The following is a 21,916-nucleotide window of genomic DNA, read 5'->3' as shown; positions in this document are numbered from 1 at the left end:
AACTCTGCTTTGAATATTTAATTCTCCTCCATATGAAAGAGGTATTCTTCAAGATTCAAAAGGGAGGAATAGGTACTGCATCTGAAACCTTTTACCAAATGCCTTACTTTTATACTAATCTGCCATGAATAGGTTCTGATAAGAAGGGGAAATATAAATCATGTAATGAATAAATAAATGCTACTTTTCCCGTACCTGATTGTAATCTGCTCAGAAGTGGCGAAAAGCAGAATATAAATAAATAAATAATCATAACAATGTAATGAGCTTCTATGGAAAAGAAAATTGCAGAGATCAGGAAGGTATATTTTTAATCCAGCTAATAGAATAAGGCACAGAAAATAATATCAACATGCACAATAAGTCACTTGCCTGCCAGATACACTCTGATTGGGGCCTAGAGGATAGCACTTGTAATGCTCAGACTCCAAGTGATGTCTTTTTAAAAGAACAATGGGGAAATTTCAGTATGATGCAAAAAGACTTGCATTGTAGCGCAGGATTTACCAATACTCAGAAAAAAAGCTGCGAGAAATCTGCTTAGAAACTCTGTCTAAAAAGGTACAAGCTAGACGCGGTTTATAAAGCTACAAATATTTTTATCACCACTTATAAACACAATTGCCAACCTTTTATTTTGTGTGTAGGGTTGCTGTGCTATAATTTAAAAAGTGTTCTATGCCCGACTGCTATTAGACCATTGAGGATTGTGAGCGGCACTAGCGCATGTGGTGTGTATTAGAGTACTGTTGGTAATTTTACTGCTGCTAACTTAAAATCCTCCAGGGGGACTTAATTACAGGAAAACCATTCTAACTATCAGTAAGCTGCATATTTTCTGTGACAAGAGCTTTCTCAACTCTGGCTGGGCAATTACAGAATCTATGAACTTCCAGTACATGGTGGACTACTTTTTAATGAGAGGGGGGTTCAGGCAAAGAGGACATTTTATCCCATGTTGTCTTTTTGCAATTTTTATTTTGCATTCCCTTTATTTTTACATGAATGTCATTGTAGATAGTGATAACTTTTGATTTGGGGCAATATAAGAAATACAAAGAGATAAGAAACATTAGAAATGCCATGCTAGGTCAGTCTATAAGTTCATAAAGCCCAGCATCCTGGGCCAATGTAGGTCACAAGTACTCGCTAGGCTTCCAAAGAATAGATCCAATCCTCATCACACTTAACCAGGGGAAAACAGTGGTTTTCCCAGGTCTATATGACTATTAGTGGTTTATGGACTTTTCCTCCAGGAGCTTGACTAACCTTTTTTTTAAACACTCCTATGAGAACTTTTTTCATCACATCCTCCAGTAACAGATTCCACAATTTAATTGTGCGCTGAGTGAAAAAAATACTTTCTCTGATTTGTTTTAAATGTACTACCTATTAGCTTCCAGGACTATCTCCAAGTCCTAATACTATTTGAAAGGGTAAATAACTGTTCGCTATTTACTTGAGGCACCCCGCTCATGCTTTTATAGACCTCTATCATATTTCCTCTCAGTCGACTACCTCACAGGCTTCTTGCTTTGAATATCTTTGAAGGAGCTTTTATAGTTGATATTGTGGGCAAGCTTTTGACACCATCTAGGTTCCTTCTTTAGGAACGACTGTAAGTCTAAAAGAGGGCACTCACACAATGCCTTTGGATAATCCTTATTTTGGTTCAATAAAAATATCACATCTTGTAAAGTACTTTCTGTATGACCAATAGTTTTAATTCATAAATTGTTTGGGGAAAGATGACCATCAGGTATAAGAAAACCTTGTTTCCTTTTGCTAGGGAATTTAGATCTGTTTCTATCTTTTCTTTAAACAGTGGTTATTTGCTATTATGTACATTTTCATGTCCAGCTGAAATCACCTTAGAGACAGATGTCCATTATTGCAGAATGATTTTGCATTATTGCTACCAGTTTCTGTATCCAGAAGTGTCGTAAATATTTAGTACATCACTTGTCAGCCTCTTACTTTAGTGACCTCAATTATACATTAGATATTTGGTTTATAGTTTATTTTTTTCATTGTAATCCTTTACTGGCCAAAAACTTCTCACAGCAAGATAAATTTTATTAAGCGATGCCCTTCAGGACCCTTGCTGAAACAACACAGCTGACCATAAGATTATTGATCAAAAACCCAGGACCCTGCTTTGCCTCCCTGTAAACCATGTTTGTGCAATACTGAGTCTGTTTAGTGAAACAGTAGAAACCCTTCTATATTGCCACCGGGGACTGCCTTACTCTGTAAATGTTTGCAGATTAAAGTTTTTTTTAAATAATCTGGTGGAACCTCAAGTCACGTATGGCAGTAATCAGAGAAAGTAATGAGCACTGTGCTGAAGTTTAGTGGGTCATAATGTGTTTGGCATATGTTTTCCAAACCTTGCCTGGCCAACAATACCCTTTATTTAGTCATTTTGCTTAAGTGTTATCAACACTTAGTCACATATTTTGACCACAGCAAGGGGCCATTTTATATGTATATTATTTTATACTTTTCTTCTACAGATGAGTGTTTCCCAGTCCTCTCTTGGAGGCACACCTTACCCAGTCGAGATTTCAGGATTGCCACAATGAATATGCCTGAGAGAGATTTACTTACATTGGGTCTCCACAGTATGCAAATCTCTCAGACATATTGATATCCTGAAAACCAGATGGTGTACTTCCAGTTGGGAAACTCTGGTTAGGGGAATACATTTTATGCAAATAAGGAAGCCACCAACGGGGGGGTTTTGTTTCATTGTGTGTCCTTAGAATCAAAATAACTGATACAATCTCACTTCTTGGACAGGCTTAATCACCCAGGGACAGGGACCAAGTTCAGTTCCAAGACTTGCCTCCTGCTTCATGGCCTGACTGGGATGCTGTAGAGGCAGTTCTCTGTCACCCAAAGGAGAAAGTCCCAACCATCACTCAAGTGCCACTTCTTGGCTAATTAACAAGAGGAGCCACGGGCTGTGCTTAGCAGCTAGACTAGGATTATCGCTGCAATGACTGGTCTAGATGGAGAGGGGAGATATAAAACGGGATAAAACCCTGGATAGATGTGAACATGGCATTATAGCCCAAACTGGAACTGTTCCAGTTGAACTGGAAGCCCAAAGGAGGGGTTGGTTTTTTTGTTTGTTTTTTTTTTTTTGGGGGGGGGGGGGAGGTGTACTTTTTATCTTTTGAGGAAGTCCTTTAAAATAAATTGAAATGTACAGCCCTTTTGGGAGTAGTAGTAGATAAATAATGGAAATAAGATGCCCTAAGAAGCAGAATAAATGCTTTCAGATGCATTTTATAATAAAGAATGCATTTCATTTAGGTTGGAAATAATTTTGAAATGCATTATATACCATATCATGAGTTGATGCCCAACAGAATAATTCTTCAAAACGTCTACTGGTTAACAAACATTTAAGTAATGATCAATTGCAAAAACCCTGGAGATGCTTACGGCTAAGATAGCAGACCCAAATGCAGTTTTGTTTTTTAAATAAGCTCTTTGTCCAAGTGGTGTCTTCCTACCAAATTGCAGTAGCGTGCTACCAGGATCCACCCAGAGGTCAGGAGAGCAGGACGTCGCTGTGCTGCAGCATTCACCCATGTGCTAGGGGGACGCCATTATTATAGTGCTACGGCACAAACCGCCTGCAGTGCAGCGAGCAGGGGATGGGAAAGGGAAGGCATTATAGCACAGAAGTATACAGCCAGCGGGGAAAGCAAGGGGGTGGTTTCCCGGCTATTTAGAGAAAACTGTGTCGGATCTGATAGGAAAAGATACATTTCAGCAAATCTAACATATGTTGATATTTTGATCTCAGTAAATGTTAGCACTCGAAAGCGCTAAAAGTCTCCCAGTACCGTAAAATGCATTAATGTTATTTGTCCAGGATCGCAATAAACAGTTAAAGCAAATATGATTTTAGCCTTTATTTTGCAACCATTTAACTAATGCAGCCAGGTAACTCGTGAACCTGTTGTTTTTCGGGGATTCCCAGGGTGTGCCCTGCAGGGCTGCGCCAGTCGGTGGCACCGGGGTGACTTGGGACGCTGCCCTGAGCATGCACACAGGGGGGCAGCTCTCTCCTACGTGCTTACACGGCATTTTTTTCTGCCAACTTAAGGCTCAACCACTGGAATAGAGTTTGCTCATTTTTGTCGCGTTTGGAAAACAGAAGAGCAATATTGCTATCATTAAGTGAATGATGTTCTTAATGACTTTCGTATTTGCGTTCCTCAGCGAGCTTTGATTCCGTTACACCGCTGAAATAAAATTATATATAAAACTGGATGTGCCAGGGGATTGGTTGTGTCTTCTCTAAGTGTGTGTAAAAAAAAAAAAAAAAAAAAAAAAAGCAAGCTCGGTACATGTGGGTCATGTCATGCTGCTTTATTTGGTGTGGGACTCTGATAATGCACGTCTGCCTGGGTCGACACGTTTTCCGTTTTCCTCTTGTCCGGAGGCTCTCGGAGCTCGCTTGCTTGTCGGGGACCTGTGACCCCGCCCCGGCAGAGCTCCCAGCTTTAACCGAAAGGAGAGCAAAGCCCCCTTTTTAGGCGCTGGGGCCTGGAGTCGATTGTCAAAGGGCAGGTCACTTAGGCAGGAATCCGGCCCCTCGCCGTCCTCCTCTGTTTCTGTAAAACTGTAACTTAAGCGTGCAAATGTTTCTCCCTGGCAACTGATAGCAAACCTTCCTGTAACAACCTGGGGATGATTTCATTGCCTAGACCGATATTCCCTCACCTTTAAAGAAAGAAAGAAAGGAAGAGCCTGGCGTTAAAGTGAAAGGTCGAATTGGTTGTGGTTTTCGGTTTTGGACGGCAAGGCAGAGGCGAATAATAAGCGCTGCTGCCGGCGGAAGCCTTACCTCTGACAGCCTTCTCATTTTTTAATCTTCATTTAAAAGCTTTCCTCCCTAACGCCTGCCTCTGCGAGCTGATAGACAGTAATGTCCGTGCTTATTTTTTTGTCTTGTTCATTTCAGCTCCCGATGAAGACGTCCTTGTTAAAGGGAAGCAGTCCATCAAGAGTCAGGTCATGGGGAACCAGACCTCGGAAAGCGAAATCCTGCTGGAAGGAGACGACGAGACCTTGTCTTCCATGGAAGAGAAAGACTTGGAGAACTTAACTGGTAAACTTGAATTTGGCTCCCGCGTTTCACTCGAGCTCTTCTCCCACCCACTCCAACTCTTTGAACCAGCGAATCAGCCTTTGGTACCTTGCAAGTTGGTAATGTTTCAGCGGGCAGTGATTACTTGTTCTCTCGCACAATTAAATTAATCAAAGGTCATGCATAGTCTGAAATGTTTCCTGGTGGGACAGTAAGAGCCTTTGCTTGTCATATATTTGATTTTAGAAACCAGGAAAGAAACTGGGAATAAAAACGTGAGCTGATGTTTCCCCGTCTTAGTTGGATCTTGGCATCACCTTTCTGCTGTTGCGTGTAGGACTCCCGCCTGGAAGCGGCGCCTTTAGGCGTCCCAGGCCTCCCACCTTTCTCCCTGCCCTTGCTTCTCTCATTTCATTTATTTATTTGATAATATTCAGTAAATACAGTAAAAGCGGTTTGCAATGAACATACTTTGAAGGAGCCTCGCTTTCATCTATGAATCTGTAAATAGGCAATTTAATAAAGGAAAGGAGGAGTTTAACATCCTATTGGACTGATTCGTGTCAGTCCACGCGTATCCCTTGCACAAAGGGGCTGGGAGAGTCTTGCGCGCGCTTCCTCCCCGTTGCGCGAGCGCTGGGCGCCGGGGTCAGAGTCTGAATCGGGCCTCGCCGAACGCACAACTGTGGAACGGGCCTTTGCTGCCATGTCGGCGCAGCTAATGCAAACACATTTTTCTGGAGATGGGATTTACATGATTAAATGTTGACCTTGCATATTGCTCAGGGTAGTGAATTTCCCTTTGAGTGCTGCATTACCATATGCCATTCCATTCTAATTTAGAACCTTTAGGTCCTACAGCACTTCTGAATGTTCATGCTGTCAGTGCCTGCCATAATTACAATATAGGAGGACCCCCAAAAATTGTATGCATAATATAGTTTTCTTTTCCCCCCCCCAACTGTTTAGTCCTAGAATATAGCATTAACTAAGATCCCCCTCCTCCGATCTTATTTCTTTGGCAGCTCTGGTAATACATTCATATACTGTAATAGAGGTGAAAGGGGAGTTTAATTATATAATCTTGACAAAGGCAATAGGATTAAGAAGTAATCCTCACTAATAAAGTGATGTGGGATAGAAATGAGGTGGAAATTGTCAGGAGGGTCTCCTCCAAGACCTGGGCTGCCCCCAGCTCCTGCAGCTGTCTGCTCACCCTGTAATTGAATGTCTGAGCCTGATTGAAAAAATGTTATTTCTCTTCTGGATTACATGCTAATGTACAGAGGGCAAAGGGAGACAGCAAAAGAACACATAGCTGCTTATTTCATCCATTTGTGGGGATGAGCTTTGGGAAATCAAGACAGTTCTACTGCTATCTGCTGCCCATCTGCAAACAATGTATTTGTACATTGGGAATAGGGGGCAAAGCCTGTTCTGATCTCCGCAGAGCATTTCTCCTATTGTTCTATGGCACACATTAAGATTGATGCGAGATTAAAAACCGTCACCCCTATCCCCTCCTCCTTAACAATCGATGGAAATGACAATTTATTTGAATTTTTTGGCACGTGTTCATCCATTGATTACCTAGACGGATGCACCTAATTCATAGACACTATATTATTTCAGAATTTACAGCGCAGTCTTCCATTTTTAGTACGATATTTTTAATCATTTATAGGCTGTCAGACCTAAAGAGTTCGCATTGTGCATGGCTCTGAGATTTTCTTTTGTTTGTCGTCTTGTAATTGTTTTAACCAGCGGCTTTCATGATTGCAGAGCCCACCCCTCCCCAGCGTTGCTCTTTCTTTCTGTGTATGTTTTCAGAGCAGTGTTAGATCTGTACCCAGTCCCAGCTCATTATGTTCAGAGCCGGTCTGATGTGGCTCTCCGAGGAGCCCTGTGATGTGATTATTCCAGTAAAAATTCATAGTTGGAAATCAACCCTCCAGCTATTTTGAGTCCCCGGACTATACTAACGTGAGGTGGAATCCCTTCAACGATCTCTGGCAGCAGAACGGAAATTCAAATGCATGGGTTTTCCTGGGCGCAGAACTTTCTGCCTTGAGCGCTTTTATCAAATCGCCAAAACGATCGGCGTTCAATTATATGCCAGCTTTCAGACTGCTGTTTAAGTTAGCGATTTATTTTGGATTTTCATAGAAATTTTAAAATTGAAAAGGTTTGGATATTAATTAAGCTGTTGCTTTTGGTTACTCTTGTTGCGCTGCTTGTAAACAGAACCTATGAAAACTATAATAAAACCGAGAGATGTTCCTGCCCAGGGTGCCACGTTAACAACAGAAACCTTGGCATGTAATGTGCATTATACTAGGCTGGAGCTTTTGGGGCAGCTTGGCTGTGCCGAGGTTGTAAATCGATTTGCTGTAGTTTCTGGAACGGCAATGGTTTTAAAACTTCCAACAAGCTTTGTAAACCCCAATTGTTTTAAGTCAATAAGATATGTAAGATAAATGAAATAAGATGCCCAGGTGAACATTTTGATTTAACATTAAAGTGCACGATCTCCGTGTTGATTCTCTGTCTTTGTCAGGACCGGTTAGCCTGTGCACTCCGGCCCAGCTTGTGGCCCCCTCTGTGGTTGTGAAGGGCACTCTCTCCATCACCTCCTCTGAACTGTATTTTGAGGTTGATGAAGAAGATCCCAGCTTTAAGAAAATCGATCCCAAGGTAAGAAAAAAATATTACCCCCTTCCCCCTTAATGTCCATGCTTAGTGACAAATTACCAAAGCCCCTCCTAATCCTTGATGGGATCCTTTGCTTCTAAAGCACAAGTTTTCATTTTGTTTTCTTAGTCAGGGATTCACTGGCCAAGTTACCTTCTTAACATTACAATGAAAGTACTTTTAAATGCAAACCAAATTTACCTTCCTTTCAGTGTCAGGTTACTGGGGGAGGGAAACACCCTGATAAAAGCACTTTATACAAAAATTGCAAGTATAATGATGGTGAAATTAGTGTGTTTATTTTAGCATTATTTTTGCTATTTGTGTTAGTGCTAAGAGCCTTACTTTAGTTCACCCACATGTAATTCAGTACCTTTTATTTTTTTTTATTACTGAGCAGGATATACAGTCACAAATATATTTTTCAAGTTTAAAACTACAGTATGATTGCACTCCTGGGAATAATTTCCAGCTATATTTTTAAATGCTTTTAGAGATCATGTTTAATAATTAGCTTTGTAATTCACAGAATGTTCATCTTTCTTCTCATAGCCTCTCAAAAATATTTTATTTCCTTTGTAAATACACATTTCAGAAAGTAAAAGTTTGTGCACCATTTAGTTCTTAGTAGTACAAAATTAACTCTGTTCTTACATTTCATTCAATCCACCCCCAGAAGTTTATATACAATTAGTCATAAATATCTATTGTCCTGTAGTTCACCCTCTTTTGGTACTTTTTAAAATTCTGTAAAACATGTGCCTGTACATAGTTATATGTATATAAATGTGTGTACATATATGTGTGATGGTATAGTGTAGTTTTTCTTAGAACAGATAGAAATAATAGTGCCCTATAGAAAGCATATATGGTCCTGTGTAGGGACATTCAGTTTAATTTTCTTTTGTCACTATTGAAATCATGGGTTTCCACCTCCTGGGGAGAATGACCAAGTCTAAGTATGGTAAATTAAGGTACCTAAGACTTGGGTGGTAAAAGGAGACCTATTCCACCAGTTACGCTGCGTTCCCCCAACATTAATTAAACACATTACTGTGAATGTGGTCACATCATATTAGCTCTATAAGTGTCAGTTGATCATTTGGCCACTGAATTCTGTCTTTTAGAAATTAATTGGAAGCTTCAGCTTTGGAATCAGTGTGTAATAGTAGTCAGGTGGCTTTGAAAATTGTGTATTTTAGAAACACTAAGTGCTTTCTAGTAAATGAAAAAAAAATTATTAAAGAGCTGATCTTTCTGCCAAAACATGAAAGAAAAAAAATTGCAAATAAAAGAGCAACCTATTGAGTTTCAAAATGCAATCTTGTATTTTAATATTTATCCTCTATTAAAGGGTCCTGTGAGAATATAATTTACAAAATACCTAACATATTTTTCCTTGGTTGTGCTTCATATGCTTTGTTAATTGTGTTATGCATTTTATATAACTGAATTACAATATTTCCTATTGAATTTTAAAATTGGAGTGCTTAAAGAACATCTTTTTCGAAGTAAAACAAATCTAAATGGGTATTATAATTGGAAAATGTTAATACTTCCAAATACTCCTCAAAGAAACCTAAATCCCTCTATTCTATTCTGGTATCCCTCAGATACACTGAAAGCTCATCTATGCAAAATATTTCTAATGGCAGGCATAAGTTTAAAAAAAAAAAAAAAGAAAAATCTAAACTTGCTCAGGACGAGCAACGATGTAGAAAATATTTTAACCAAAAACAGGCATGTTTTCTTCTTACTAATGTAAATTAATGGATTTTCATCTGCTTGATACATTTTAGTTGCCTGTTGTTCTAAATCACTGGGGAAACAAAACATTGTGACAAGTTTTTAAAGCAAAACCTGCATTGGAGATAAGATCTGTCCTGATAGGATCAGAGTTTATATTCACACTTCAAGATTGTTTTTACAAGGAAACAGTAGCCAGGACAAGCTGGAATAAAACTCCCTTTTGTCAGGTGAAACAGGTTAAGTAGCTCAGAAGAGACTTTTTTTTTTGTTTTGTACATTTGCAGAAGATTTTAAGGATCCTCTAGCGACATGGAAGTAAATATTGTCTTTAATTTATGCAATGCATAGTGAATTGAGTTTTCTGGAGTGCCAAGCAATTAAGCTAGGTATACAGAACTATGTAGCACTTTGAAGCTACGGATGTGTATGCATTGCATATGTAAACAGTTTGTGCTAACATTTTTAAATTTGTACAGTGTAAACACTTTGTTTATTAAATATGAACCTTTACTTTGTGCATTGAAAATTACTTATAGTAGTTGCTGAAAAGCAAGATACTTGGTTCCAGATTTGTTCCCGGAAGTAGTTCAAAATATTGATTTCAAGTTTCATTTTGTCTCGGGCCTGTAAATGGCCTAAAAACTTTACAGCTGTTTAATTGCGCTGCACAGGAGGAATAATCCGTTTAATATTCTAAATCATGTAATACATTTGTGTCGCCTTAGGTTCTGCAAATTATGAATTTAGCTTGTAAAATGCAGCATAATTACAGCATTGTAATAAGTATAACTTAATTTTTCTAGCGGGTTCAACTTACGTCATCAAAGATCAATAAAATAATCGTGGAAAAGAAAGTTAATGCTTAGAAATGGGAAAATGTGGGGGGAAATATTCGAAAAGTTGAATAAAACCCATTGTATGGTACTAATGGCAGATATTTGCTGATTTTCTTCCTATTTCAAAGTTAAACTGATGTTTTATTTTAGACAAAAAAATGAACTGGATGCTGTTTTCGTGGTTAAGGGCTTAAATACGAAATTGATAAAGGCTTTATCTAGGGGAACCTTGATTAAAACAACTTTTGGGAACGTTTGGTATGTAACTGATTTGTAAGAATTAAAGGCAATTTAAAGCCATTGCGTGAGAGAACGTTAGATTAATGCGTTTCAATTGTAATTACATATTAAAACTAAAATGCAGATAAAACAGGATCCTGATGGAGGGAATCCGCCAGATGTGGCTTTCAGAACCAGCTTCTTCGCTTGTATGTTTAGAATTGTACTCTCTTTTCTTTCTGCTTGCCAGAATTCAAAACAATTCACAAAATAGCCAGCGTAGAGTTAGGCATCTTTTTATTACTGTTTTCAACAAGTCGCTTTTGGGGCACATAATCTGAGGTTGGCACTGAAATACATTTTAACATCAGTAAACTTTTAAAAGAGAATTTGTACATATAGTTAAATAATTTTTTTCACTTGGTGACAACATTCAGGCAAGAAAGGGAAACAAAGAAAATTACCACATTTAGTTGAAAATGTACCTTAAATTTTCTTTTCTTGTAAAGTCCGATTGCTTCTTTGTGACTTTATTCACATTGTTTGGAAGAAAGAGGATTAGCTCTCCTTCTGTGCAAGGAAGTGATCATTTTCAAATGTTCATACGTATTAAAAGGTCCTTTTTGTGTGTGTGTGTGTGTGTGAGGAGAGAGAGAAAGGAATACGCCTGGTTCCTTTCATTTTCTTTTACTAATGCGCACTATCATCGTTTATTTCGTGTTTTGTTGTGTTTTTTTTTTTTTTCCTGCTTGCCAATAAGTCCTAGTTAAGCGCGGGAGTCGACGACGAGGAGGAGGAGGAGAAGAAGAAGAGGCAGAAGCGGCCTATAGTTTGTCCAGGCTTTTGGGGTTGGTGAGGATCTCCCTCGCCAGCCTCCAGGTCTGTTTGGCGGCGCTCTCCAGGGCCGAGTGCGGCTTGCCTTGGAAGAGGTCGAGGTTGGGCAGGAAGTAGTGCGGGCAGCGCCGGCACTGCAGGCAGGAGATGAGCTGCAGCAGGATGCCGTTCAGCCGGTCCCCCAGGCACGACTCGTCCCAGTCGGTCTCCCGCGGGTGCTTCTCGCACTCGTACAGCAGCAGCGTCTTCATGTGGTAGTTGTTGAGCGGCTGGCCGGGCAGCTCCAGGTGCCGGTCGCGGAGAGTCTTGAGCACCGAGAGGCACTTGCTCCGGCAGCCGCCCATCAGCAGCCGGTTCTCGGCCTCGCCGAACTGCAGCACCCAGGCGTCGCTCTCGGCGGAGCTCTGCTTGCCCATCAGCGAGTAGCACTCCTTGGAGAGCAGGTTGAAGCCCTCGGCCTTCACCTCGGCCACCCGGTTGGGGCCGGGCCAGGGGATGTGCGGCATGGGCCACTGGGCAGCGCTGCGCGGCCAGATGCCCGTGCACTTGAAGGCCGGGGTGATCTGCACCACGTAGCGCTCGCGGATGCGCAGCTTCACCTCGCTGGTGTCGGCGATCATCTTCACCACGTCCCGGTAGCTGCACTTGTCCACCGCCTGCGCCACCAGCGTCTGGAAGCGGGAGCGGATCTTGCGGGCCGAGAGGTAGCCCGAGGCCGTGATGAACTCCACCCAGAGGGACATGCTGCGCTTCCGCCCGTCGCTCAGCTTCAGCACGGCGCAGCCGGGCAGCGAGCCGTCGTCCACGAAGTTGAAGACGCCCATCTGGTTGAGGTAGAGCACCACCTCGAACTCGGTGGGCGAGATGACCTCCAGGCCCTCGTACCTGGCGTCGATCTCGCTCAGGGAGCTGATGAAGCGCGGCTCCTGCACCTCCACCTCCTTCAGCACGTCCGACACCACCTTGCACACCTCCCGGATGGTCTTGGCGATGGCCGCCTTGCGGCTCTGGCAGCGCTCCGTGTAGTATTTGTTGAGCTGGTAGACCAGCTTGGCCTGGGCGGCTATCATGTTAGGGCACAAGTCCGGGCTGTACACCGGGGTCTCGCAGTACGTTGAGGGATCCAATGCTTACCGGTTGTCCACAGAGGCAACCCCCGGCCGCTTTCCCCCAGAATAAGAAAGTCAAAAAATAAATAAAGTGAAAGTGGAAAACAGCTTCAAAGGGATGAAAAGGCGGACGGATCCACTAGGCAAGTAACATCTGGAAACGAAGGAAACATGAAGAGACTTTCTGACAAGAATGTCCACTGGGTCTCTTAAACAATAGAAAAAAAAAAAACTTTCAGGCGCTGGGGTCTCAGCAGGCCTGATACAGTGCTAGGTTTTGTAAATGTTCAGAAAAAGGAGAATGGAAAAAGTGCACTCAGTCCATTGCACCGTCAGACTTGAAATGAGTTGACTGCTGTTTCTTTCTGGTCTCGCCCCCTTTTCCTTTTCATGGACGCCTCGTCTCCTTCAGTCCTTGTCTGCATACCCTCTTTACTTGCAGACTGCTATTTGTTTGCATTGCTTCATTTCTGTTGGGTTGTTTTTTTTTCCTAGTATAGGGTCTTTTCTTTGCAAGGAATGCACATTAACGTGGGGACGGTGGAGCCTGCATCCCAGACTAGTTCTTCACAACCCTCCTTTGCATTGCTTGTGGCTGACAGGAGCCGCTCCCTGGCTCTCTTCTCCTGCTCGTGAGTCTCCGGCTTTGCTGGAGTTGTTTAGTTTATGAATGGTCCCAGGGCCCTTGTGAAGGAGGCGGAGCCAGCATCTCACAATCGCCTTCTGAGCTGTCAGGGCGCAGCCAATCAAAGAGAAGCCTCGGACACGTTACATGCGGGATAGCACCAGCTTCTCTCTCTCTCTCTCTCTTTTTTTTTTTTTTTTCTTTTGTGGGGAGAGAGGCAGGCAGGCAGGCACATGCAGTATCTGCACTCGCACAAATATATACAAACAAACACACACGCTCACTGTCCGATTCCCTCCTTCCTCCTCAGCGTCGGGGGCAGCAAAAGAGAGAGAGGAAGAGGATCTTGTGTATGTGACTGCTTAAGGTGGACGGAGAGTAGTACTGGGCAGAGTGGCATGGGTGCAGAAAGGTGCATTACATGCAGCCTGAAACATCTTGCAAGAACAAGGGGCAGTTGCATGAGCTGAATCACATCCACTCCTAGTACTTGCCAGACGGAAAAACTGTGAAGCCTTTTTTTTTTCCCTTGCAGCTACTTAATGCATGGATAACTGGCAGTGTGTGTGTGTATATATATATATATATATATATATATATATCTGAGACGATGGTGGAAGCAGTTTACTGCTAATATAAATATAATATAAATCTGCTTTCACTAATACCAGCCTGCAGCTCTGTGGCAGTGGCTGGCAGATAATAGCGCACCTTGTTTTATCCTAGCAAAAAGACTGATTTACTGCTATTATTAGTGCAGTCGTGTATTAAGTCTCTTCAACTTTGCTAAAACGAGGAGATTATTCTAACGTGAAAATATATTCTATTAAGAAGGCTTATTAAAAAGTATACATAGCATTGTTTGTTATAATTTTAGGTCAAAACAATAACATAGTTTATATGAGAATCATGTCTGAGTTTTTTAACCTCAAATGTTGGCTAAGATGTTGTAAAAGAACTTCAGTGTCTTTTGTAGATTTTTTTTCTTTTTTCATTTATAGTAGCAAATCTAGGTTAATTATTTTTATGACTGAATCTTATGTTTTAGCTATGCACCGCTTTTTGTAAATTTTTTCTCATTAAATTGACATCAAAATCTGAAACGTAGATTTTCAGAAGTTTAAGGTAGCCTTAATTCTTATCCGATTTGCCACTGACAGCGGGACACCTTTCTTCGCGTTAGAAGCGTAGTATTTCTTGAATATTTTGTAATTTCATTCTTTTCAGTACTTATTTACAAAACGAGAGAGAATTTAACATTCTGAAATAAATATTAAGGACAACGTATTCGAATACGGACTAAAAAAAAAAAATCTGTTAAACCTTAAAAGGGAAAAGTTGACTCGTTTCTGTCGTTTAGGAGTTGAAAATATTCCGAACTGTTTGTACGGAAATGGACGGGAATAATCTGATCGCGGAAATTAACTGTAAGAAGTTCTGTAGTGTCCCTCTGCTTTTGGGGCGGAGGGCTGTGGTGTCAGCCGGGAACGGGATGAGGAACAATCCCCGTCCACGGGGCCTGTAAGGGAAACATTTGGAAGACGCTCCAGGAACCTCGCAAAGATGAACCAGAGAATGGGATGAAAAGCGTAAAGGTGTGCCCGCTGCAGGTGACAACCAGGGAGGCTCAGAAAATGTAAACTATCTCAAGTTATCTTCGTGTTTTCAGCAGTTGCATGTGTGTATTTTTTATGTAGCTGTGTTAGCCATAGTTTATAGATTTTTATATACACTATGGCGTATTTACAGAATTAAAATAAACCGCAGGCCAGCGAAAAGACATGTTTCGTGACTTCTTGAATTGGTGTCGTTTGCAAACTTCATTTGTGAGTGATCGGAAAGCTCTGAGTAAGCATCAGCAATGGACTCGAGCAAGTCTTAACTTTTTTTTTGTTTGTCTACGGATCCTTTTACAATCGAGGAAAACAAAACGAACCCCCAAGATAATGAAAGAGAAACTACCGGAGGAAGTTAAGTGGCGCCGCGCCCCTGTTGGCTGTAGTTGCTGGTTATGGGGGGGGACAGGAACTTAGCCTGTTTAAGTGCAAGGAATCCCCACGATCCATCCATCTATCCGGGCCTGGTTGTTTATAAGCTGTGAAAAGTGGTGCATGGCTTAGACGCAGGTTTCAGTGCCTCCTCGGGTTCTGGAAAGATGCAAAGACACGTTGAGGAAAAACCTCGGAGCCGCTTCAGGTCACGCATCAAAAATGTTAGGGAAGATGGTAAAAGTGGGGAGGGCAAAAAATATAAGCACATATTAAAAGGGAAGGGGGCGAATGTTTTATTAAAAGAAAACAATTAATTCTCAATTTTCCTCGATCCGGAGTGGAAACGCTAGTAAATAATGCAGCAGTTATATAAAACGGACTGGAATTTATGGCTTCGGCGTTAATTAGAAACATCATCCGAGCAATAAACTTTAAACACTTCCAGCAAATAATGCATGTTGAAGCCGCGCTTGTCTCGGCGTTTTGGCCGCGTTGCATTAAGTAGCGCTTCATCTGTGGTGGAATCTGCTTTTCCATACAATATGAATAATTGAAGGGCCAAGTATCCGAGGCTGTAATTGAAGAGCCCTTGTCACCTCTGCTTTTATGGATGTTAGTATAGAAGTCCATCAGCAGCTCCTTGATGGTGTATTAAAGCGAAGTGGCAGCCCTTCAGGAGAAGATACTGTATTCTATTAAAAGCAGAGAGAGGGAACTCAAGGCTAAAAGCCACTTGAAGTCTTCAGACCAATTGATCTGTATTCTCTTGTTATAATCCGTCTCATCATACTTGAGTTAATGAGGCAGGGGAGGAGGGTGATCTGATCGTCCTTGACAAATTCATTAGGGAGGCTGCGGGACATTTTATTTGACTGTTAAACATCTTGTTTGTTTGGTTTAAGCAGTGCCAACATCAGCACGCTGCTGCCTGCAGCAATACTGTTTTGTTTGCAGGAGCTTGTGTAAAGGATACCGGACAGAGGGCAGCACGAGTGTTTTATATGGGCAATGTTTGCTCTTTCTTTTTTTTTTCTCTCCTCTTTTCCCCCCTCCCTTTATTTGTCAAGGTTGGCATAGTTTCAGCGAATTGTTTTTGTTGAACAGAAGGTAGATGGCACCGCTGCTGTTTTAACGGGTTTAAAAATAGGAGGATGCTTATATTTTGAGATCAAAAAGGCTATTTATTAAGGACTTTTTTTTGCATTCATCTGTTATAAGCAGTCAGCTCATCAATTAACTGAACATTTTAATGAGCTGAAAGTAGTGTAAAATAACACAACCTTGGTTAGCAAAGCATCTCCCTGAAGAATTGTAGCGCTTAGAGACTACTCTGTCTCTTTTCAGAGAACACCTTTAATACATAGTGTGTGACGTTTTTCTTGGATCAATATTTATTTGTTTAAAGAGTAATGTCATTTACAAATAAAAAATGATAAGCTTGTACATCCACACACTTTTTAGTTCACATGTTCTTAAGTTATCAGTACAATTGAGTTTTCAGATTATAACCAGGTACATTTCATTTGGTGCCATAGACTTTATTCTTGGAACTTTGAAAATGAATGCCCTGGAACATGATTGGAAGTGGCAATTTTGGAGAGTGAAGTTTGACTAAGAAATGAATTCAGTTTGCTTTAATAAGGACTAATAATTTGACTTAAGTAGTGCAGTTTCAGAAAAGCAGTCTCATAGCAGCTAGTTGCATTCCATTTTTTTTTTATTGATTAAAGCCATTTAAAAGAAACACGATTTATGTACAGAATTTACTCTTCTTCTGTGTTATATAGTTGGGGGGTTTTTTTTCTTTTGCTGCAGCTTTGGCTTCAAACATTCACAGCTTGAGTGCTTTGTAAAAGAATTCTGTGCTTCCATTTATAGATGAACAGTATGGGAAAAGAACTAATGCCTTTTGCCTGTCATTTTCATACATTCCTGCACTGCTGATGAAGCTTGAGCTGCTGCTGGGAATGTATGGATTTGAAAAGAGATGATTCACTGCTGCATGTGCTGTTTCTCAACAGCAAAACCAAGCGAACAGTTATGGTAAATGCTTCTGCGGATCTGACAGTTATAAGCCTCCTGTTTACATTTGCAGAAAACATATAGCGGGCCTTTGCTGAAATTGTAGAAATTGGGTTTTATTATTTGTTAATCTTTACAAGAATCTTGCTTGCTAAGTTATTTTACACCTTACACAGTTAAAGCTAAGTGGCATGGAATATTTCAACTAATTTGATTGCCGGAGAAATAATATATTCAGTAGGCTATGTATTAGCAATACCTAAATCTGATTATTCTAGGCTATCATAAAGTACCTACTACTGAATTTCTCAATTGTAGAGAAGCTGTTTTGTTTTTTTTCTCCTCTCCCCTTTCATAATTTGTAGTAACTGGAGAACTAGTGAAATGGGAGGAGATATTCATTTTTTTTGTTTTTAATTGTTCACTTGAAAGAAATGTTACATGAGGTCTAGATGTGGTAGCCCTTAATTCAAATAACAACTGATTTTGCAAAAGTTTTATGTTTTCTTTTACTACTTTGTTTAATTTTGTTTTTGTACAATTTTTACTTGGATTTTTTTTGTGTGTAATTTTGCATAATTGTTACTGTGTTAAAATTCCTCAATTGCTGCAGCCCCCAAGATGAGTAATTAACAAGTATTAATAAATAAAACAATTGGAACGCAGACGTAGTTCTACCAGTAACCAGTAAACATGCAGTTGGGAAGCACATGCAAGAATCTAGCCTAGAGGACAAACTGCACAGAAACGTTGTAGCTAAATGAGCACACATGCACAGTGGTAGACTCTTTTGAGCGTCATAGTCTAGTAAATGCAATAGCTCCTTTTTTATGTTTTCAAAATGACCTACCACATGGTAATGGATTAGTTGTTTAGGCTGCATCTACAGTGTGTCATTGGCTGGTGTGCTTTTCCCAGTCATTTTTTAATGTCATGTTTGAAGTGAATTTTCAGGAAGATCATTCCTTTCTTGTGTAATTAGATACCAGAGACTTAAAGGGACTGTTTTTTTATTCTGGAATTTATCTTGTGTGTTGATTTTTGGGATATTTACCTCTCCCAGTTCATTTTAGCTTCTCCTAAAGCCAAATTGCCAAACACATTTTGAAATTTAGCTGATTTATTCTTAAAGATGATCTTGATAACTCTTCAGTCATTACAGTTTGATCATAGAAACTGGGATGTTTTCCTCCTTAACACAGAGGCCTTCAGGATTATTTTCCTTTCCTGTTGGATGTTAGCTTTACTCACTGGGTTAGGTGCCAATGAGAATAGAATAACAAGTGTATAAAATGTCATACATGCTTTTGACCTTTTTAATTTTTATTTGCTTTAGATTGTTTGGGATTATATTTCCTGAGAAGTGTTTGTCTAATTTAGTTACAAAATATATGTGAAATATTCACCAGCTTTTACTCTAAAATAACTGTTTCATTATTGAAAAGTCATAATCAGTTACTTACAAAAGCATGAAGGTAGACTTTACGCCCAATTTTTTTCTGCTGCTTATAATTCAAATTATGTAGGTCTAATTGAACTGTAGAAATTATCTAGATCTAGGAATATTATTGCTAGCCTGTTTTGACTTCTTCAAAAACGATTCCATTATTATTTGCTCTCAGTAAGCTATGAATGAGACAGTGAATCTTGGAGGAAAATAATATATTTAAAAAGTCATTTCTAACAGCAAGAGAAATAAAGACTAAGATTTTTCATCCTTTATATATACTGTATAAGAAATGAAACAACTGTTCAATTGTACTCTCAGAAAGTAAGTGACGGTGGCAAAAGTGGAGCGGTTCATCTTATGGACCTTTTATTATTATTATTATTATTATTTATAGACTGCTTTGCCCCTTTTGGTACTGATGGGAAAACATTTGTGGAATAGTTCTTGTGGTCACCTACAAAGCAAACCCAGCAAGCTGACTCCAGACTAGTTTTGTTCCTTCTTGACTGTCTGGATTGATATTTGTGCCTTCTGTGCTGGCTGCATGGTGAGAAACGCACTTGCCCTCTCCCTCCCCAGAAGTGCAGCCAGTAGCCTCACTCAGCTTATGGTAGGAGATTGATTTATTCCCAAGATCAAACCCTAACATGCAGCTGACTGAGAGCAGCATTCCTTGCTTCTGAATCCAGGCTAGAATTCTCAGCATGCACTATGGTAGGAACTGTTTGATGACTTCAGTGTTTATAGCCTTCATGTTAACTTGGGCACTTTCCTTCAGAAACTGCTCTATCAGGAGGGAAAGGATGGTAAAACTTTTGCAGCGGTAAAACAGTGAACTCCAAAATAGAATAAATGATGCAGCTGTTTAAAGAATTATTACATTTTCAAAAACTTTAGCATTACATTCTCAAATTCTTGTTCTGAGATAATGGCATTTGTAATTTGGCTTGGTAGTTAAGAAAACAGGTTACAGAATATAGAACAATTCTCTGTTTAACAAAATGTAGAATCATGGAACAAAACATGCATTATTTTAATGGTAGTTATGGGTAATTGTTTCATAATTACTACCAAAAAATATATATATGTTTTAGAAATATGTTTGTTTTTCAAAGAGACTTTTCCCTGGATTTTTAAAGAATAGTAAATTTGTAGCTCTGAGTCAGTATTTTTCTAGAAAGTTCAGTAAAGGCACCACTGCACAATATCCCTTTAGTCTTGTTCTAAGTGAGGATAAAAGTGATACGCTATGGTTTCTTTAAATGGTAAACAAGAGCCTTCCACTGACACAAATAATTTGCAGAAGACATCTGCATGGCCTAATTGAAATAATATTTGATGATCTAAGGGATGGAAACTCTCCCTATTCTTTTACCCTCTCTAGTAAAGCGAGGACGTAAAACAGCTGCCTTGGCCTATGGATATCCAGGGTCTGCCAGTCTGTTTTTCTTCTGAATTTTCCCTTCTATCTTACTTTATTATCTTTGGATCCTAAGGAGCCTTTTTTTTTTTTTATTTTGTAACTGGTTTTGTCTGTGGTGTGAGGCCTGGGTTGGTGGGTTTAACTCGTCTCTGGATAGAGTGAAAAATCTTTTGATCTATGGCTGTGACTGCTTCCAAATGATTTGCTTGCTGGGACTGGACACTCTCCATGCCCTTTCACTTCACTATCAGATAGGCTCACAAAAAGGACTTGACATGCTACCAGATGCATAGTTAATCATCATATTAGTCCTGTAAAAAGACCCATCCAGACTCGATTAGGCCTACTGCTTTTTAACCACTGTTGTGCTGCCCTTTCTTGAATTTGTGTGCTCTGTAACGGGCTGTGCATTTGTAGAAAAAAAATATACTTCTGATCTCCTAGTTTCTGAGTCTTTCATGATGAAACTAGTGTGCTTGATTTTGCACAGTTTAACAATAGATACGTTTTATAGGCTATGGCTTAAAGAGAAGATGTTTAGAAGGCTGAGATCAGCTTTACTCAATGCAGATTACCTCAGGAAGATTTCTGTTTTCGTATGCACTGTGTACAAAGAAAAAGGAGAAAATATAAAAGCAGTGCTGGTCTAGCTCACTCGTATACTTTTTGCGACCTAGCTGCTTTTGCTTTATTATGCATTGAAAAAAGTAATTAAAAAAAAAAAAATCCCATGTTCCAAATAACCTGAACCAAGTGACTGACATGTACTAAGTTGTTGCACAGAATAAAAATTTCCCAAAGTACTAGTAACTGATTGTTAGCAGCTGGCTCTCAAAATTTGGAAAAAGCCAAAATGGCAGTCTGGCTGACATTTCTCGAAGTTATTCCAGGCTGCAGTGGTGATTCTTTCTTTGTGTAGTGGGGTGGAGAGTTGGACGAGAGGGAGCCAGGTACATTCCTTTTCCAGACATCTGGGAATCTGTTAGAAGCAAGATATTTTGAACTGGATCTCCGGCAATATACGGGGTTTTGTTTTGTTTTTTCACAGTTTTTTTTTTCTTCCTGCTCCGTATGGTCATGGGAATTTAGCAGGCTGCGATAGAAACTGTTCGTATCCTCAGAGAATAAGAAAGCTGGTCAAGGTTTTCCTAACTAACAGGTTCTTGCTTTGCTCAATGGAGCTTCATTTGTCCCGAAAGCAAGTGACACTAATGTAATCGGTCATTATGTTGCCTAGCGATAGACCTGGAGAATATGGGAGTTCAGAAAGAAGTCAGCAAATGTGATATGAAATAAGCAGAAAATGAATGCAAAAACTGCTTTCATGAATCCTCTAATATGTTAATTTGTTTTCTTTAGTGCTTAACTTAGAGCCCTGAAAAGAAGCCAGGTGTTAATATCTTTTATAATGCAAGTGTTTCTCGTTTACACTCAAAAACAACTAGAAAATGTACTCAACCAATGTAACTTGGAGACTATTTCAACACTTTATTTCAGAGGTTAGATGCTGTTGCATTTTTCTTTTTTTTTTAATATTGAGAATGTGAGAAAGGAGGCTGGGGGAGGAGAAACATTTTAGATGTAAGTTGTACACACATTGTTTAAAACTGGCTTTGGAATACTCTGTGAGTGCCATGGTTAGATACATTTTACCCATATGTCATACAGGTAACAAGCCAGTCATTAATGAAATTTGGTGAACAGTGCATTATCTTTGGAGGAATTGATTGGCATATTGCTGCTCCCTAAAGTGCCATCTTATTAAAAAAAAAAAAGTGGAACTTTAGATGCATTGTCATTTGTGAATTTGTTTGATCTCACTTCTTTTGAAAATTTACGATGGGGTGACTTAGGGAT

The 21,916-nt window shown here is 39.9% G+C and overlaps 2 protein-coding genes across 2 annotated transcripts in view; one reads left to right on the top strand and one right to left on the bottom strand.

Annotated features, from left to right (window-relative positions):
• LRBA (LPS responsive beige-like anchor protein) overlaps nucleotides 1–21,916 on the top strand; it is a 1,658,631-nt gene that overhangs the window by 1,085,226 nt on the left and 551,489 nt on the right. Inside the window, 2 exon segments of the mRNA XM_029605291.1 lie at nucleotides 4,985–5,131; nucleotides 7,668–7,804. Of these exon segments, the coding sequence (XP_029461151.1) occupies nucleotides 4,985–5,131; nucleotides 7,668–7,804 (284 nt within the window).
• MAB21L2 (mab-21 like 2) lies at nucleotides 10,900–13,187 on the bottom strand. Its single transcript, XM_029605406.1, has one exon. The coding sequence runs from the start codon at nucleotides 12,507–12,509 to the stop codon at nucleotides 11,430–11,432; it is 1,080 nt and encodes a 359-aa protein (XP_029461266.1). The 5' UTR covers nucleotides 12,510–13,187; the 3' UTR covers nucleotides 10,900–11,429.

This window comes from Rhinatrema bivittatum, chromosome 1, assembly GCF_901001135.1.
Source record: "Rhinatrema bivittatum chromosome 1, aRhiBiv1.1, whole genome shotgun sequence".
Classification (NCBI taxonomy): Eukaryota; Metazoa; Chordata; class Amphibia; order Gymnophiona; family Rhinatrematidae; genus Rhinatrema; species Rhinatrema bivittatum.
This window is presented reverse-complemented; position numbering and strand designations above follow the sequence as displayed.

Bases quoted from the DNA above. Each gene is read 5' to 3' on its own strand.
- MAB21L2 (XM_029605406.1), bottom strand. From the start codon at position 12,509: ATGATAGCCGCCCAGGCCAAGCTGGTCTACCAGCTCAACAAATACTAC.